The sequence below is a fragment of the Denticeps clupeoides genome, chromosome 16 (genome assembly GCF_900700375.1).
Source record: "Denticeps clupeoides chromosome 16, fDenClu1.1, whole genome shotgun sequence".
Taxonomy (NCBI): Eukaryota; Metazoa; Chordata; class Actinopteri; order Clupeiformes; family Denticipitidae; genus Denticeps; species Denticeps clupeoides.
In genome coordinates, this window is record NC_041722.1 from 6,629,268 (window position 1) to 6,647,883 (window position 18,616).

The window sequence follows — 18,616 nt, forward strand, 5'->3', positions numbered from 1 at the left end:
GTCTAGCACCCAACACTCTCCGAGCATGCTCTTCAATGACAAGTCTAAGCCTTATCAGGGCTCTTAGTTTGTATACTTGATATTCTATAGAAATCGAACGAGAATTGCTGGTGTCTTCCCATTGTAAGTCGCTTTGGATAAAAGCGTCTGCCAAATAAAGTAAAGTAAAGTAAAGTAAAGTTCCACCATCTAGGAGCCAAAACAGAGAAGACACTTAAATGCATGCATGTTGATGTGCTAGTCGAGCAGTGCAAGAGGATGTGAGGTATATGGGGAGGATATTAGACAATTTTGGGCTTATAGGCCAGCATCAGCATTTTGAAACCGTCAGAGGCAGCTACGGGATGCCAAGGGAGTGTAGCAGCCACATTCTGAGTGAGTTGGGGAGGTTAAATAGTGCTCAGAGTCTGCCAGAAGTGATTTCCATTACTCTAGTCGTGAGATGAAAAAGGACTGAACAAGTTTGTGAGTTACCTATGTGGTAAGAAGAGTGCTGGTGATTGTCCATGGGTACTCGAAGGTTGTGCCCACTGACCAAAGGAGAGATCAGTGACTCCCCAGGAGACTGAAAGATCATGAGGTCCTGATGATTCAGCTGAGATAAGCATCAGCTCAGGGGTTGAGTTTCAGCTGATAAGATTCATACAGATATCTGGGGTAAGACAGGGAGGAGGAAAGAGAATGTTATGATAAGCCATGTGAGAAGATGTAGCCTGGACTCAAAACAGAATAAGACAGAGAAGTACCAAGGGATAACAGTCATGAGTCTGCAATGTTAGCATGTGGCATTCTTCTAGGTGACCTTAAATGAATGAACTTGTAAGTAGGACACGGGACGCCAGACTGGTCATGATGTTGGAGGTTCTTCTAAGAAAACAGTTGTGCAGACCTTAAAGCATGTTGAGAACTGAACTGGATTCGCCTTAAATATATGTTTGTTAGCCTTTCTGCCAATTCACACCTTAAAGGAGACTGAAACTATTGTTTCTGAACTAGTTAGACCAGCAAACTGCTGATGACAATCTAGACCCATTTAATTCTAAATCTAACCTTACCAGCAGAGAAGCTATTCAAATACCTTAAAATACAAAACACATCTCAAGTCTGCCCCATGTCTTGGTCAAGAGATAGTCATGTCGAAGGAGGTGAACCTTCCACATGGGTAAAATAGATAGCTAGCAATCAGTAAATTTAATGATATCTCATTCTAACAAAATAAATATTTTGGATAGAAAGATCTTCTAGCCTGGCCTTACATATGGCACCTTGTTACTTAACAAGACATGAGATTTGGGTTACAACCCATCCAGGTAATTTGCATATCTTGTATACTTTGTGCCATGTAGCCTGGTTACTGTATTACTAAAATATGATTTGATAATTATAGATCTTCTGTTTTTTGTTGTTGTTTTTTTAGCTTGAATCTATTTAAAAATTGACATGATTTGATATGATTTGAAATATGTTTTCAACATGCTTATGCTTCCATAATTCTTTCATTAGTGATCATCAATAAGAATTGGTGCAGTGGTCCAGTTTTCAGTGATTTACACAATGACCACCATGAAGGCCAGTTGAACATGAATGATCTCATATTAACCTTAATTATCATTTTTATTAATTATTATCACCTTAAAGGGATGGGTTGAACATGGCTTCATGATTAAATGATTGTAATTTGCTCTACTTTATACATTGAGGTAACACATATTCAGTCAATGTTTGAATGGAATATGACATTTCATCCTCAATCTTTTTACATTTTCATGAAACACTATGTAATATTTACTTAGATAAGAGTATAATTGTAAGGACTTGTAAGTAATGTTCATATAGACATAAAAGGTACACAGAGAGCTGTGACTTATTGAAATTAAAATGCATTTTGGCCTACATGCTTTTTGATCATTTTTATTCATCTATAAGGTTCATACTTTATGTCTGTAATGTAACATTTTTACTGCAATGACAACTGGCAAAAAAAAAATTCTAAAAGAAGGATCCCTTGCCAAGGAAAACAATGTGTTCTGAATGGGATGTGTGTTTAGAGGACTGATTCATTACAAGAATGAGCAACCAAAAGGCATGAGAAACAGGAGAGGAGAACAAAAAAGATGAATTAAGCACTCCAACTAAATCCCAGAAAGCACCTGGAAAAGGCTCAAAAAATGCAGCCTGGTATCCCAACGTGGGAGAGGTGGTGAACATTAATTAGCCTGAGTGTCACTTCCCACCCACTACCTGGAATCATTCATTTCTAAAAGAAATCCTGTCAGACACAATGCACAGCGATGAACTGTTCTGCTTTGGAGAAAGTGGGCAGCTTTCATTTGATTACTAAAATCCTAGTGAGAGACAGAATTTTTTTGAGGATTTGTTTACGGGAACAACGGAGCGATGAAGGGAAGGGGTGGACATCAGAGAATGCATTGGCCTCGTTTATTATTAGCAATGTATTTTAATACTTTCTAATTTAAACACAGTTAGATTACTAATGCAGACACATGGAAATAGTGTAAAAATATTGTAAATATGTAACAATGGTACCGATGTTACAGAAAACCCCAAATTAAAGGAAAGGAGGAAATTTAAAGGAAATGTCAGAGTAGTGGCTGGCATTGGAAGTCTGGGTCGTAGGCGATTGGGTGATGGACGCGCTGCTGCTAGGGATGGGGGAGCAGGTGCAGTTGTTCTTGGGTGCGAGGTTGGAGCTTCGACCTCTTTCCGTTACATGCTGCTAACCGACCTATCAGAATCTTCCAAAACCATGACAACATAATCTGGTCTTTCAAAAATTGTTTAGAGGCACAGTGTACACACCTAAGTGTATGTAAACACTGACTTTGAACAACATAATGAAAAAAAATGTTCTCTAATTATTTGGATATTTATTAAATATAAATTATACTGGCAAACAGGAAAGATTTTGTCTGACTTCATTTCTGACAGGTTGTGTTTTTTTTTTACAATGAACGTACACGTGACTGTACTGTATTGCTGACAAGTGACACACAGCTCTGCGCTGTGTGTCCCAAGATGGGCTCTGCCAGACAGGGCCATAATTAGTGCTAATGGATGGTGAATTTGCGATGTGACAGTAGAAGCAGTGAGCTGTTGCTTGGTCACATTTCATCAGAGAGCCCCTAATAAATCTCAGATAGGAAACGGGCTACAACCAACAATTCAGTTTCTTCACTGACCGCGCCCCGCGATTAGGTGCGAGTCCACCCCCAGCTGGCTCATTGGCACGGTTCAGTAGAAAAATGCATTATTGTGTGCGAGTGTCCTAGTTCATGTTTGCATTGTAGAATTTATTAGGCAGCGTGGTGTTAGCGGATTATGCCAAGCTCCTGCTGGACCGATACGCTTGTAAACACGCCACACTATTTATCACGGTTGTCTGTATATTTTGGTCTGACTTTATATCGCTGAGCTGGGTCAAGTTCAGTCGGTGATGATGTGAACTCAATGACTGTGGAAGTCACCTGCTTCCGCTCCTCAGGGCGTCCCCTGGCGAGCTACATGACACATACATCAGAGTTTTCACACAAACAGCCGCTCTGCCGTCCACACGGAGATGCGGAAGAGAGAAATTCACTCTGGTACCAGTTCCTTGGGACCGTTTTGGGCCAGATAACCATTTCAGAGAAAAACATTTTCATGTGGACAGGTCCAAAGTGCTCTGTTTTCCGATTTTTTTTTTCTCCACATGGTGCCCCGTCATCGGATACACATCAACTTCAACTACAACTGTTGCATGTGCCCATGATGAGAGGGCGTTTCTCCATGGCAACCATGGAAAACAATACATGTTTCACTTCATTCACTGATTCTGATGAACTGCTTGCTCTTTCTGGTTGTGGATTGATTGTATATTTGCACTTCAAAAAGTTGCTGTTTCATCCAACTAGTTAACTACTTTTGTCCTGTTAAAAAGTATTAGTTACCAATTTTATATTAAGCTGTCTAATTTATGTATAGTTTTGTAATTTTCTTGAATTACTTTTAGCAAGTGTTTTCTTTTTCACTGTAGACATACATGTTCTCCAAACAGTCCAAGACGCAATGCACACTCCAAATACTCCACTCCAGTGTCCCCAAAACAATCTATACTGTGACCTCCGGAGTCTGAGAGCCCCAGACAGTTCACCACCATCTATTATTTTTAGCCAAAGATTTACCGCGCTGTACAGCAGTCACACTTCTCAAGAAACACAGTGTTCTGCTAACCAATAGTAACCCATTTGTATTCTCTCCTAAGTGAATAATGTATTTAACAGCATTAATTACTTTGTCTTGTCTTTTTTCTACATATACAGTGTGTGTGTCTGTGTGTGTGTGTGTGTGTGTGTGTCTGATTCTAACAAACGGTTATGGTGGCCTAATCTATGATCATCATCATAAAAACATTCAAATCAAGTTCACCTTAATTTATTATTATTCATTTGATAAATTCTTCATTAACCATTTTGTGTGAGAAAGACCCACATGCTACTGAAATCAGTAGGCATTAATAAAATGGTATTACGATCCTCAAAACATAGTGGATCTAATTTTAAGCTAATACCCAATATTTGCCTATGGCAGAAGTAAGCTACTGTACATGAAGAATGTGAAGAGCATAAGAGCATTATAGACAAGATCCTTTGTTTGTCCTCTGCATTAAAAAAATGAAAAGCTGCAAATTGCAATCTTTTTATCACCTCCTTGTCTCTTCACTTTGGGTCCTATTCAATGTCATTTTGTGCATTTAGCCTGGTCTCCATGGAAACCAGCATCATTCACTATTCCGTACATTCTGTACAGACAGGTAAGTGATGGGAAGCCGGTGAGGGAGTCCAAGATCCAGCTAAACCCCATTATCTTAAGTGAATTGACAGCAGGGGACGGTCTGTAGAATCTGTGCCGTGCCGCAGCACTTTGGAGTCCAGTTCCCAGTGTGAGAACGGGGTACAGTATGTGAAGATAATGGGAGATAAAGCTGAAATTGGCTCCATTTTAGCTTTTTTTGCCATGTCTGCTTAGACAGGGGTTAACCACAAGATGCCAAAGTGAGAGCCAAGAACATATAACCCCACAGCTGTGAGCAGTTCCCTGCTTCCTTTAATAATTCTGTGCCTTCGCATCAGACCTCAGAGATATTTATTGCATGCATGAAGCTGCTTTTATGTAATGAACATCCTGAAGCCCTAATGGGCCTTTACTAAAGCTGTGAATATGAACACTTAAGCAACTCAGCATTGGGAGACTATCTAACTAACTCTTTATTGTGAAGGAGACCCTTTATGACTGTCTACTCTGCTACTGTTTTGATGTATGACGACTCTTTATTGCTCTGAGAGTCACTCAGCCCTCCTAGATTCACGTGTATCTTTAGAGCTTTCAGCCCCACCGAATAGTAAAACCTCTACAGAGCCTGTGGCAGAGTATTCTGTATGCAAGTGAGAGGTGGTGCAATTTGAGAGGTGGTAGCATTTCATCAGGGTAAGACATTATTACAACTGCTAATTACCGCGATTATTGCAAGTACTACCACAATGGTACAGTCACCCAAAGGTACATCCAAGACATATGAGGTCAATGTTGTACCTACTAATAAATCCTGAGCGGCGGAGGAAATTCTGGGCTTTCTGGTTCCCTTACCTTATTACTGTAAGTGCCACACTGAGCAGTAATTGTAATAAAATGTAATTTCCCCCCCCACCACCCCTTTTTATTGGCATTCAGCATTTATTCTAAAATTAATTTGGGGAAAAAAAACATGAATGCAGGTCGAATGCAGCTTTGTCTGCTGAACTGAACACGAGCGGAAGGTTAGAAAATGCTAGCTGTATAGCTGTGAGGTTTTTTTTGGCCTCCTTGTGTGAGTTTGCATGCTCTCCCAGAAGGGCATGTTTTCTCTGGGTTCTCCAGTTTCCTCCCACCATCCAAAGGCATGTACACAAGATGGATTGGCAACTCTAAAAAGGTTGTGTGTGTGACGCCCTGCCGTGCCTGCGCCCAGAGTACAGAGTACGCAGGGGATGGAAACCCGGAAGGAGATGTGGGCTGGGTCGGCGTGCACAATAAACATCCAGCCGCCATCTTGGCACCTCGCATGCTCATCATTGTGGTTATTCCCTTTGTTGCTGCTCGCCATTTAATGACCTCACGCCTGCTTCACGTTCGCATCACCTTTCCATCCTTACAGATTCACGCTTGCCTGCTGCTTCTCGTTCCGACCCTGATCTTCAGCCCTTCCGTCTTGTACCTCCGCTCCAGCTGCGGCCGCCCAAAGACGCAGATCTCGCCGGACTGCTTCTTCGCTCTAGCCCTCTCTATCTCCCTGCCTCTTCATGCCCCAATGCCCAGATCCTCCCAGTTCTCTCCCACGTCTCCTGACATGTCTGCAAATGCGCCCACCATGACAGTTTTTTGTATTGTTTCATTGTACATTTTTTACTTTACTTTTTACTCCTTCTGAGACCCAAGTCAAACATATAAAAGAAATAGAAATTACCAGAAGATTTACATTTACAGCATGTATCCAGAGCGCCTTACAACCAGTAGTTACAGGGACAGCCCCCGTGGAGAGACTCAGGGTGAAGTGTCTTGCTCAGGGACACAGTGGCCGTAAGTGGGGTTCGAACCTGGATCTTCTGGTTCATAGGCAACTGTGTTACTCACTAGGCTACTACCACCCAAACTCTGCTGCCAACACCGAATAGCTTGGAAGGAGAGCCTACTTAACTATAAGAAGGCTCTTAGCGCAGCTCGATCAATGTATCTGTCCTCGTTAATAGACAAAAACAAAATTATCCCGGATTCCTGTTTAAAACTATAGCCAAACTAACCAGGAATAAGACAGAAATGGATGCGACCACTCAATATCATCATAGTAGCGATGATTTTATGAATTTCTTTAATACTAAAATTGTCGCAAATAGAGAGAAGATTAAAAGCACAACAAATAGCTCCGCCGATATTTCCATGGAAAATAATCTTCTAATAGACCACCGATTAGAACAATTCAACCCGATTAAAGAGCATGAATTAATCAAATTAATCTCGTCATCAAATCAATGTACTTGCTCTTTGGATCCGATTCCAACAAGGCTCCTTAAGCAAATAGCACCCAATGTTATAAATTCTATCCTCAAAATTGTTAACTCGTCGCTTAGCACCGGCCACGTACCAAGTTCGTTCAAGGTAGCAGTTATTAGACCCCTGATTAAAAAGCCGGATCTTGATCGCAGTCAGCTTTCAAATTATAGACCGATATCCAACCTTCCGTTTATATCAGATGCTCACCAAATCTTAGAAAAAGTTGTAGCCCAGCAGCTGAGCACATACCTAGACTGTAACAATATCCATGAAGTATATCAATCAGGATTTAGACCTCATCATAGCACTGAGACAGCGCTGGTTAAAGTGGTTAATGACCTGCTGTTGGCCTCTGATCAGGGACGCATCTCGCTGCTTGTCCTGCTTGATCTGAGTGCAGCGTTTGACACTATTGATTACGCTATTCTCCTTGCCAGGTTAGAGAATGTTATCGGGATTAAGGGAACAGCCCTTGAATGGTTCAGATCATATTTGACCAACCGATATCAGTTTGTGGACATCAATGGTGTTTCGTCTTCACATAGTAAAGTAGAGTTTGGTGTTCCACAAGGTTCTGTCCTAGGTCCGTTACTTTTTTCTCTATACATGTTACCTTTAGGTGACGTCATCCTCAAACACGGTATTAGCTTTCATTGCTACGCTGACGACACACAGCTGTATCTGTCAGCAATGCCAGATCAGAGGCAGCAGCTGAACAAAATAGAGAATTGTCTGAAGGACATTAGACAGTGGATGCTCACCAACTTTCTCCTGTTAAACCCTGACAAGACAGAAGTGCTTGTACTTGGGCCTCAAGCAGCCAGGCATAAACTGGCTGACTACACAATAACCCTGGATAGCCTTTCTATCTCACCGAGTATTGAAGTGAAGGATCTAGGTGTCATCATTGATGCAGGTCTCTCATTCAATTTGCACGTAGATAATGTCACTAGAATAGCATTCTTTCGCCTTAGAAATATTGCGAAAATAAGAAATATAATTTCAATGCATGATGCAGAAAAGTTGGTCCATGCATTTATTACATCAAGGTTAGATTACTGCAATGCATTATTGTCTGGATGCTCTAGTAGGTGCATGAGTAAACTCCAGCTAGTACAGAATGCAGCAGCCAGAGTTCTAACTAGAACCAGGAAATTTGATCACCCCAGTGCACAATCACTGCACTGGTTACACATAAAATTTAGGATTGACTACAAAATCCTACTTTTAACCTATAAAGCTCTAAATGGTCTCGCCCCACAGTACCTGAGTGAACTTTTGGTTCTTTACGAACCGCCACGCCCCCTTCGATCAATGGGTGCGGGGTCACTACTGGTACCAAAGGTGCAGAAGGTTACAGCTGGGAGCAGATCCTTCTCCTATAGAGCTCCGCAGTTGTGGAACAGCTTGCCTGTCAATGTCCAGGATTCAGACACAGTCTCAGTGTTTAAATCCAATCTCAAAACCTGTTTTCTCTGGCTTTTTGCTAAAGTCCTAGACCCTCATTTCACTTGATTTTGACGCAGTGTCAATTATAAAGTCCAGTTTATCACACAGTCCCCCTGTTAGACACAGACAGAGTTAAATTCACCCTAGTTAGGCTGTCCTAGTTAGGGTACCGGGCCACTGTAGCGCCAATATACCACTATAACCACAGATTTCAGTATCGGTCGTACAGTGCAACCGTCTGCCGCTGCTTCTGTTTGTTTTTCTCCGAGACACGGAATCAAGCACCCAGACTACTGGCAGACCCCAGTGATCAGACCAGCAAATAAATCCTGGTTCCTGACAACTGCTTTACAAGGACAAAACATGAAACAAACCAGAGGGTCACCACAGCCACCGCCACCATTACAAGTACAGCTTCAGGAATCTTCAAATGGACCAATAACATCATTATGGACATGTAATCTAGACCATGACACTGGACTGCATCCTGGACTTCTCCAACCCTACAACCGTAGGACTTATCATTATATCATATCCAACGCTGCACTGACACCATTTGCAGGCTCACTCTACCCTGGAAGGGGGTCCCTCTCTGTATCACTCCTTCCCAAGGTTTCTTCCTCTCTTTTTTTTCTCTCTCCTAGAGTTTTTTTTGTGTGGAGTTTTTCCTTGTGTGCAGAAGGGTCAAGTGTGGGGGTGTCAACTGTAGGGCCTGTCAAAGCCCATTGAGACATACTGTATGTGATTTTGGGTTATATAAGAAATAAATGTTGTTGTTGTTGATGTGTCCTTTCCCATCTAATGATACTGGTAACGGGTTCAGGTTATCGTGGTGCATATATTCATTCAACCCAACTGTATAACACAGACTGTACAGTGAAATGTGACAAGGAAATAGCAAGTGACAGTAAACAATAAACATTTATTGTTTTTTTCTTCTATAAACAAGACTTTTAATTCTTTTTTTTCCTGATGATTATGAAATTTGGTCACAACTTACACAATATTTCAGACAATGTCATGCAGTCAGTTCATTAAGAGGTTTATTCACCTAAACGTCGAGCACAGAGCATACAGTACAAAGACAAGGTTTGGGAAAGGGCAGGCTTCAGCTGTTGAAGGTAATACTCCAAAAAAGACACGTTTCCACAAACAGTAAAACATGCAATGAACTAATAAAATTCATCAGAAAGATTCAAAACCCCATTCCCAACCTGTACACCAGGCAGAATACATAGTAAACATTAGAACCCATTATACAGTAAATAAATTGTCTAAATATGAGCTTTCTCTCCTGCATATATATTATTCTTTTTGCCTGGAAAAAAAAAACACTGTACACTGTTATTAGTCTATGCTGTGCATTTCTCACCGGATTGTCCTTTCAGGTGAATGAATGGTGGCAAGAATGAGTCACGCCGGTGACGTCTCACTGAAAATATCAGGCCCTGCTTGGTCCTTAAGAAAAGCAGGGGGTACACAGGGAGGATGAGGGAGCACGCTGATGATGATGATGAGAAATAGCTTTCCCCCCCCCGGATGTTAACTGTCAAACATATTTATGAGAGCAGCGTTGTTTTATGCATTTATCATCTCTGTGCGCTGTGTGTAACCATACAAAAGCACAAAATACAGGCAATTTCTAGTTAATAAATCGTCTAACACATATTGCAGAAGCCATTTTTTTACAAAATAAATTTGTGTAGGGAGTTTAAGATATATAGCTTTAATAACAAATATGCTGTGCTATGATTTAAGTGCAGGTTTTTAATGTGCAACATTACAAAAGTGTCCCGCAATCTTCATGCGTTCTGCTCCCATCTTCGGCCGAAATGTCACACATGCATCAGATCCATACTAGGCGTTGGATCCTAAGAGCTATCAGACCCCTAGAGAAAAATGGATCAACTCTTTCCCCCATTCACCGTGTTCCAGACCGAACAATGGGGTGTAATTTGCAAATGCAGCAAACAAAAGTCCTTTCAGAGGGTTGCTACACTACAGTAAAAAGAACAAACTGAAAGGGATTAAAAATGTATCACAGAGTGGGTTTTTTTTTCAAACCTGTATAGGTCTCAACAAAAAAATCAGCTAATACCCTTTAACCTGAATGTCTGTTTCAATCATCTGAGAATCCAAGTGTGAAAAGGAAACAGATATTTCCAGGGAATTATACCTAAAATCTAACCAGACCATCCTACCATTCTAACATTTCTATCAACATCGGACACTCAGCTCTTATTGACAATCATTCTTATTTAACTCAGATTTTTTTTCCCTATTGTCCATGATTAATTTAATCAACAATGAAATACTCCGTACCCTCCCTATAAATGCATTCATTTATTTACCAGCAAGTGCCCAGAGTGGGGGAAAAAGAAGCATGATGGCAGAGCGCAGCAGGGCCTTGAGTTGAAAAGAGATCTTAGAAAAACTGCAAAAAGTAGCACACTGCAGAGCCAGTGGACATCGGTGGACGGAGGTCCCCAGGTTGGAGGGTGTCTTGCGAGGTGCCGTCACAGTAAAATTACAAAGTGCTTACACAGAGCACAGAGCCAGGCCCAAAAATAAATGAATAAATACATAAAATAAATAAATAGCAATATTCCCAGACGCTAAAGGATCCTCACAGTTTTTAGTCTGTGTAAATAAAAACAGAGGGGTTCTTTGTTTACAGCCAAACTCCGAGTACAGGCTTTTTTTTTTCTCTTTTTTAGCCTCAGTTTTAATATATAATTTTATTCTGGTGTGTTGGCAACGGAATTAGGTGAATCCATAACTGGGCACATGGGAGAGATGGCTCTGTGGCTGTAGTACTCCACCACCTGTTTGGGCACTTCTGCCAGAACGCACTTCGCCAGAGCTGCAGGTGAGGCCTGTGAGGAGACAAACGCGTAGAGGTGAGTGTCTGCCGAACGGCATCACTAATGGCGACAAGTTCACTGAACTATCAGCAGCAAGCCTACCATATTTCTCATCAGATTTAATCAAACGGGTGAATATTTGACTAAACTGAATGATCAAAGCATCTTCTTTTCTTTTACACAAATGAAAATCTGTGGGGCTCTTGTAGTCTTTCAAGCCCATCTGCCCCACTGGCAAGGCTGACAGTAAATGCCACGTGAGGGTTGATGCTTGGAAATGGGACTTCCAAGCCATTGCGATGGTGTTAGTAACCATCACTACAGTTTAATTATTATTATAAATATAATGTTAAGATCATGTAAAATGTGTGTACAGTACTAAGGGTTGTAGTAGCCTAGTAGGTAACACCTATTGACCAGAATGCCACAAAGACCCAGGATTAGACCCCACTTACTGCCACTGTGTCCCTGAGCAAGACACTTAAGTGTCTCCTGAGTGTCTCCGGGGGGACTGTCCCTGTAACTACTGAGCATTTTATAAATGCCATTAACTTAACAGTAAGTGAAATTGTTCAGGAGAGTATTGGTTCTTTTCTGATTTTGGTTTGTATTCAACATTAAGCATATATAATGTCTAATGGACTACATTTAAGTGGATGTTGATTAAGAGACTATTCTAAGGGACTGACCGTTTTGAAATCTCTGAAGGGGACAAATTGCACAATGTCCCTCAGGGCGGGTTCACCCTTAGGTGAACGCAGGACCCCGTCATCCCCATCTAGGATCTGCATGTCGGTGAAGTCGGCGTTGCCCACACCCACAATAATGATGGAGAGTGGCTGGTAGGATGCCCGTACAATAGCCTCACGCGTGTCGGCCATGTCTGTCACCACCCCATCCGTAAGGATCAACAAGATGTGATATCGCTGGAAGGTCAAATAACGTTATTTAGACACAAATACAAACCAGACCCTGGTTTTGAGGCAGTTTTTTCCGGTTGTGTATAGATCACAATATAAATCAATCAAATTCACAAATATTGTTCAAATGCAGCAGTGAAACTACTTGATTACATATCTCATGTAAATAACCAATGCTGAATCTGCACAATCTACTGAAGTCCCGCCACACTGATCCCTTTTGGCTCATTTACGGAAATCCAACCACTTATGGGGAAGGGGCACAAACCATGAAGATTAAATAATAAATGAAGATCACAGCAATGACAGCATGGTGGTCAGGATAAAACTTGGAATGTTGCATGTCACCGAAAGACCTAGAAAACAGTCCCTGTAGCCCTTACACTGCACTTTAAAAAGCGATCGAGTTTCAGGACTGTAGCACGTTGCTCTGAGCACCGGTGCAGCACTTGCACTGACACACAAGGGCACTCGGACACTCACAGAGGCATCTTTGATTGTCTCCTCGCCAGCTGAGAGTTTGGCTATTCTGTTGATGATGGGTGCGACGTTAGTAGGCCCGTAGAGCTGGATTTTGGGCAGACAGTTCTGGTAGGCTTCTACAACACCTTGGATCTCTGGCCATAGAGAAAGGGGGACACATTGGTTAGTTCTGCTCTGGGGACAACTCTGGCAGCAACATTAGAACATCAAGAGATCAAAGCACAAACGAGAGCATGTCCAGCTCGAGTTAGTGTCTGTGTGAAGAACAACATGGAGAGAGAGTAAGGGCTCTCAGCCCTCTCTTTGAATATGTAACAAGAAAGGGCCAGAGAAGGCCAAGGATAACTCTCTACCATCCACACATTCTCTCCACTGCTGAACAGGGGTTTTCAGAAAGGAGGACATGCTCATACATGTTCATATAAAGAAATATTCTTACCTTCACATTCATCATCCTCTGGGTTGAAATTGATGGCAAAGTCATGTGACACCTAGACCACAAAAAACATCAGTAATAGAAAAGCATGGAATAGTCAAAAGTAGGCTGCTCCTGATGAATACGTTCAAAAAGAACATGGTGTTTAATGACTAATCCCAGTAATCTATGTGCATTTTCTTCAGCCAAATAATGATGAGTATAAGATTTATGTCAACTACATAGACAAATGCTCCAAAACTTTTTAGTTCAGTGAAAAACTGCACAGATCACAATTCCATGACGTTTGGGGAGTCTCAAGATGTCCAATTTAGTCATAATACCCAGCCTAAATAGAATTTTTACAGAAAGGGGCAGAACAAATGAGCCAGGGCATTGATAATGGTCCCTCACACACCACGTTCAGCAAGTGGTCTCACAGACAGGAGTCTTAGAAAGCTGCCTTCATTATGCTTCAGAAACTATTCCCAGGGATTTAGCTAAAATGAGTTCAGGCATTGCTTTCCATCTTTGCCTGCTTAAAATGCAGCTCTGTCACAATGCTAAGAACCAATGTAGCCATTTTCCCATGTTTTTTCCATGTTTCTATTTTTTCCTACACTCCCTCGACTCCCATCTTGGCATAAATCTTGAATAAACTGATTGGGGAAAAATGCATCAATCTTTAAAACACGTTGCCTCAATCACAGAAAAAGACCAGTGCAGTCACCCTGTACACTAGCAGTGCTCATGAGAGACCCCATTTGTTCCCAAAGAGCTGGGAAATATAGGTCTCATCCCACATGGATGCACCAATGTGTGCAAACCTCTTGAATGGGCTACTTTTAATGGCAACACTACTCTGATGTTGATTGCAGATATAACTGACTCCTTCTATCAGTGGTGGCCTCGCAGGTAAGGAACTCGACCCGTAATCAGAAGGATGCCGGTTAGAATACCAAACCACCGAGGTGCCACTGAGCAAGGCACCATGCCCACACACTGCTCCCCGGGCGCCTGTCATGGCTACACAACGCTCACCAAGCGTGACTGGTTAAATGCAGAGGACACATTTGGTTGTGTCACCGAGTGCAGTGTTTCATCAATTCATTTTCACTGTCACTGAACAATGCTCCACACCATAGTATGAGTTGTTAGAAATTTGCGTTGCCTGACTCGACCATGAAAGATCTGCACACACCATCTTTCTCCATAACCTTCCATTTTAAGGTGTTCACTCTCATCTGAACTGCATTTAGTTTAGTGCTGATCTACTGTATGCATATTGAAAACTGGAATATCACCCGGATTTTAGAGGTGTGAACGTTCACTGGTCTCAAGATTCAATTACAATTATCGATGCATCCTAAACATTTTTTTTTACATTACTTCACATTATGTTTTCAAATATGTCTTTGAGATGAATGTTAAGGCCTAATTTACACAAACGTCTGATAAGAGTACAGAGCGGCGCTGTACTCGTATCAGGCAGCCACAGTGACTACCGGCACTACTTTTTAACTAGAATTATTAGGCTGACGCCAGAACATCCCCAAGTAATGTCATTATGATATAATCGATCCTGTCCTGCACTGCATCAATGCAGAATCCTCCACGTCTGCATCACAATGCATCGATTATGAGATTAACTTAAACAAATAAATGTTATGAATGAAAAAGGATCCAGGATGCATATATCCTGGATATGTTTTTTTATCCTGGATACGTTATTCTTTTTTGTACAAGGATAATACATTATTTGCAACATAAACAAGGAGGTGCATAAATGGACACTACAGCTCCCATACTTTATTCTCAAATTAACAGAATTATGTTACATAATGACATTCACAAGCTTTCTTCACTCAAGATTTGCAAGTTAATAGCCCCCTGTGGCTGGAAGAGCTACCTTACCGTCCTCTGAGATCCTCAATAGAATTTATACTATGTAGCCCAGTCTAGTGACCTACCTGTTTGAATTAACCATTGATTAAGTGATTGTTAAAAGTCAGCCCTCTGGTCCAGTTGTGTAACCTGAGGTTGTGTCCCATATCCATGTAGCAATACCTCTAACCCCAGGGCCTTATCTGGGAAACCTGGCTGATATAACAGACCTTCATGTGCCCATTTTTAAGTATGCAAATAATGTGATAATCTTATTGCATTTAAACCTCTTTAAAATGTGGGCACATCTTGTGCTGATCTGAAACTAGCGAAACCGATCAGTAGTTTGCTATGTTGGATAGCGCCCATTATATCTAATGTTGTAGACCCATTTGCCTTTGTGAACCTTACAGGGGCTCAAATTCATCAAAAGATTTATTCTGGGAATCAGTAAATGTCCTTTCGGAGCAAGGCCATGATCAAAGAAGACACCTACCTCATAATTGGGTGGAATTCGCGCGCCAAATCCCAGAGCGGAGAATCGCTTGTCGCTAATAAAACACAGAAAGAAAAAAACAAGTACATTAGAACACACAACTGCATTTGCTAGTGGAGATATCATCTCAGCCAGCTGACAGAAGATGCAGATTATAACAGGTGCTTAATAGATTCAACCTAGTTTATTCCTTCCATTAAAGGGATTCAGCATATTTGCTTAACCAGGTAAATAAAAATCCCTCCTGCCACTCCTCAGTTGTTCAAAACAGACCCAAGGGTCAAACTGCAAAGGGCGAGACACGAGAAGATGCAAGAAGATGAATAAGTACATTAGAGTAGATCCTGCTGAGAGACTCCCAGGGTCGCATGTCTAATAACACTGCAGGGTCCAGCTCCAACACAAGCTGGAGAGGAGGAGGGTGGGCAGCCTCCCTGCGGGCCTCAGCCACGGGAAGATGGCACAGCCGGCTGCTCTCACACTCACAGCCTGACTCCCGCCTGCCACCTACCAGAGCCATTTACCCCCGAGTGGAAATCTTGAGCTTCAGCCGAGGGATGGATGCATTCATTTGCCTCAAAAGCAAAGAGCACTTTTCAAACATTAAGGGGACACACCGGAATTTGGTGATAATCTCCCTGAGCCACAAGGGTAATGGAAATTCATTAGGAATATCTAACGGATCTATATACTGCATTGCAAAATGCTCCCCCCTCCAGTTCCCATGCTGGGCATTGAGGGCCTTGGATTTTATCACGTGTGTTCTTCTCGCCTCAGGCCAGTGTTTCTACCATTAAGGCATTTCTTTCTGGCTGAGTCACAGCAAGGGACATGCAAAAACTCCATCGCCAGACAAATAATTGGTCTACTGTAGCGTGGAAGGCAGAGACGTCCAGAGATGCAACCCCCAGTCCAGTGTGTATTTTATGCTCACACACATGAACGGTAACCCCTACTTTTCTAAAGGACATCTGTGGCCCTGATCGGTCACAGCGTTAAAACCACTGGCAAGTGAAGTGAAGAACATTAATTACCTTTCAAGGGGTGGGATATATTAGGCAGTATGCGAACAGTCAGTTCTAAACGTTGATGCGTGGGCAAGTGAGCAGGCATGCAAACATAAGGACTGGCCCCATAATATGACACTGGATGACTCGGTCATCGCATCTCCAGAACAACAGGCTCCCACTATGTGGTGGTAGCCTAAGACTCACTGCTTGGTGAGGGAAATGAAGACCCGCTTGTCTTATACAGACCCACAGGAAATCGACTGCGGCACATGCTGCATGGTAAAGAAACAGCAGAGGCGGTGTGATGACCTGGATGAGGTTAGGTTGGGAAGCCTTGGATCCTGTTTCACACAAATGTGACCCACACCCCCTACTTGGCTAATGTGTTCCTATCTGGCAGTGGCTTCTTTCAGCATGATAATGCCTACTGCCACACATTCAAATCTCACAGGAACATTTGAAAAACGCAACAAAGAGTATAAGGCATTGATTCCTCACATTTCAATACAGTCCAGCATCTGTGAGCTGGAAAAATGGTCTATGGTGGCACCACTACACAACTTGAAGTGAAGTGATTGTCATTGTGATACACAGCAGCACAGCACACGGTGCACACAATGAAATGTCTCCTCTGCATTTAACCCATCACCCTTGGTGAGCAGTGGGCAGCCATGACAGGTGCCCAGGGAGCAGTGTGTGGGGACGGTGCTTTGCTCAGTGGCACCTCAGTGGCACCTTGGCGGATGGGGATTCAAACCGGCAACATTCTGATTACGGGGGCCACTTCCTTAACACTTAAAGTGTACTAGGTGGTAGTAGCCTTGTGGGTAACACACTCATACTAGGTGTGCACTAGGTGGACTACTCGTACATGCAGTGTGATTTTATTACAATGTTAACTGAGATCACTGGACACACCCAGGACATATGCACACCAGCTGTGCCAGCCACACTGTCCCTGCAGGAAAGACAGCACAGGTCACTGCTTCATCCTGCAGAAGTCCCGCAGAGCAGACGTTACTGCAGCATGGGCCATAAAGTCCCATCTTATTCGAGGTCTGAATTTAGTACAAATTTTTCATTAGAACCCTCACCTGTCTTGCCTTCTCACTAAAACAAAAATTCAACCACCTTGAGACGGAAACAAATGTCAGGTATATAAAGCATAAAGATCACAGCCACAGTGGTGGTGACTACAGTGACATCAGCCCACACATCTTGGCAGCTTATTCGTCACCCTTACTGAAAGTAGGTCAGCGATCCAGTCTGTCCTCTTTTACAAAATACACGTTCTGCACACCTAGTTATGGCCAAGAGAAAGGCTGAGTGCTCTTCAAAATCACCAAGGTGTTTTGTTACACATTTTCCATTACTTCCTGATCCTCCAGACACTGTACAACAATAGAAGTAGGAAACAAGCAAGAGAGATTACTGAGGATACCCCTCCCACTTTGCACAGCAGAATCGTCTCACTCAGGCTGTATTTATATACAATCAAAACTTGAATTGCTTGGTGTAAAATTATATAAATAACTGTTTTTTTTATACTGCCTATAACAGGGCATCTCAAACTTTTCACATTAAAGACAAGCTTAGAATTTATTGGCCTCTCCATGTAGTGCCATTATGGCCACTATTAAAAACAGTAGTTTATGCAACACATAGGAGTTGCAAATATAAACTATTAGAGTGAAACATTACAGTTCAGTGTGTCAGGAAAGTATTCACATTGCATCACACGTCCACATTTTAGATTACAGCTTTATTCCAAAATGGATTAAATGCATTTTTCCCCACAGAATTCCACAAACAATACCCCATAATGACAATGTGAAAATTTGTTTAAAAAAAAACAAAAAAAAAACAGTGGGTATACAGTATTCAGACACCCTTACATTTTTCACTTTTTGTTAACCCTGGCCGTTAACCCTGTTGAGCCTTGGTGAGAGAGGTAAATTCTAAGCACAAAATGCCTTAATTCTAAGCGGTGTGTGTGGTGAAGACCAGTCGCT

At 42.0% G+C, this 18,616-nt stretch overlaps 1 protein-coding gene across 1 annotated transcript in view; it reads right to left on the reverse strand.

Annotated features, from left to right (window-relative positions):
- Positions 1-9,561: 9,561 nt before the first annotated feature.
- Positions 9,562-18,616, reverse strand: part of cpne7 (copine VII) — a 38,265-nt gene continuing 29,210 nt past the window's right edge. The window contains exons 12-16 of the mRNA XM_028956391.1: positions 15,595-15,649; positions 13,239-13,290; positions 12,800-12,933; positions 12,086-12,322; positions 9,562-11,408 (exon numbers count right to left, since the gene is read on the reverse strand). Coding sequence (XP_028812224.1) covers positions 11,271-11,408; positions 12,086-12,322; positions 12,800-12,933; positions 13,239-13,290; positions 15,595-15,649 — 616 coding nt within the window. The 3' untranslated portion in view covers positions 9,562-11,270. The remainder of the gene's footprint in view (positions 11,409-12,085; positions 12,323-12,799; positions 12,934-13,238; positions 13,291-15,594; positions 15,650-18,616) is intronic.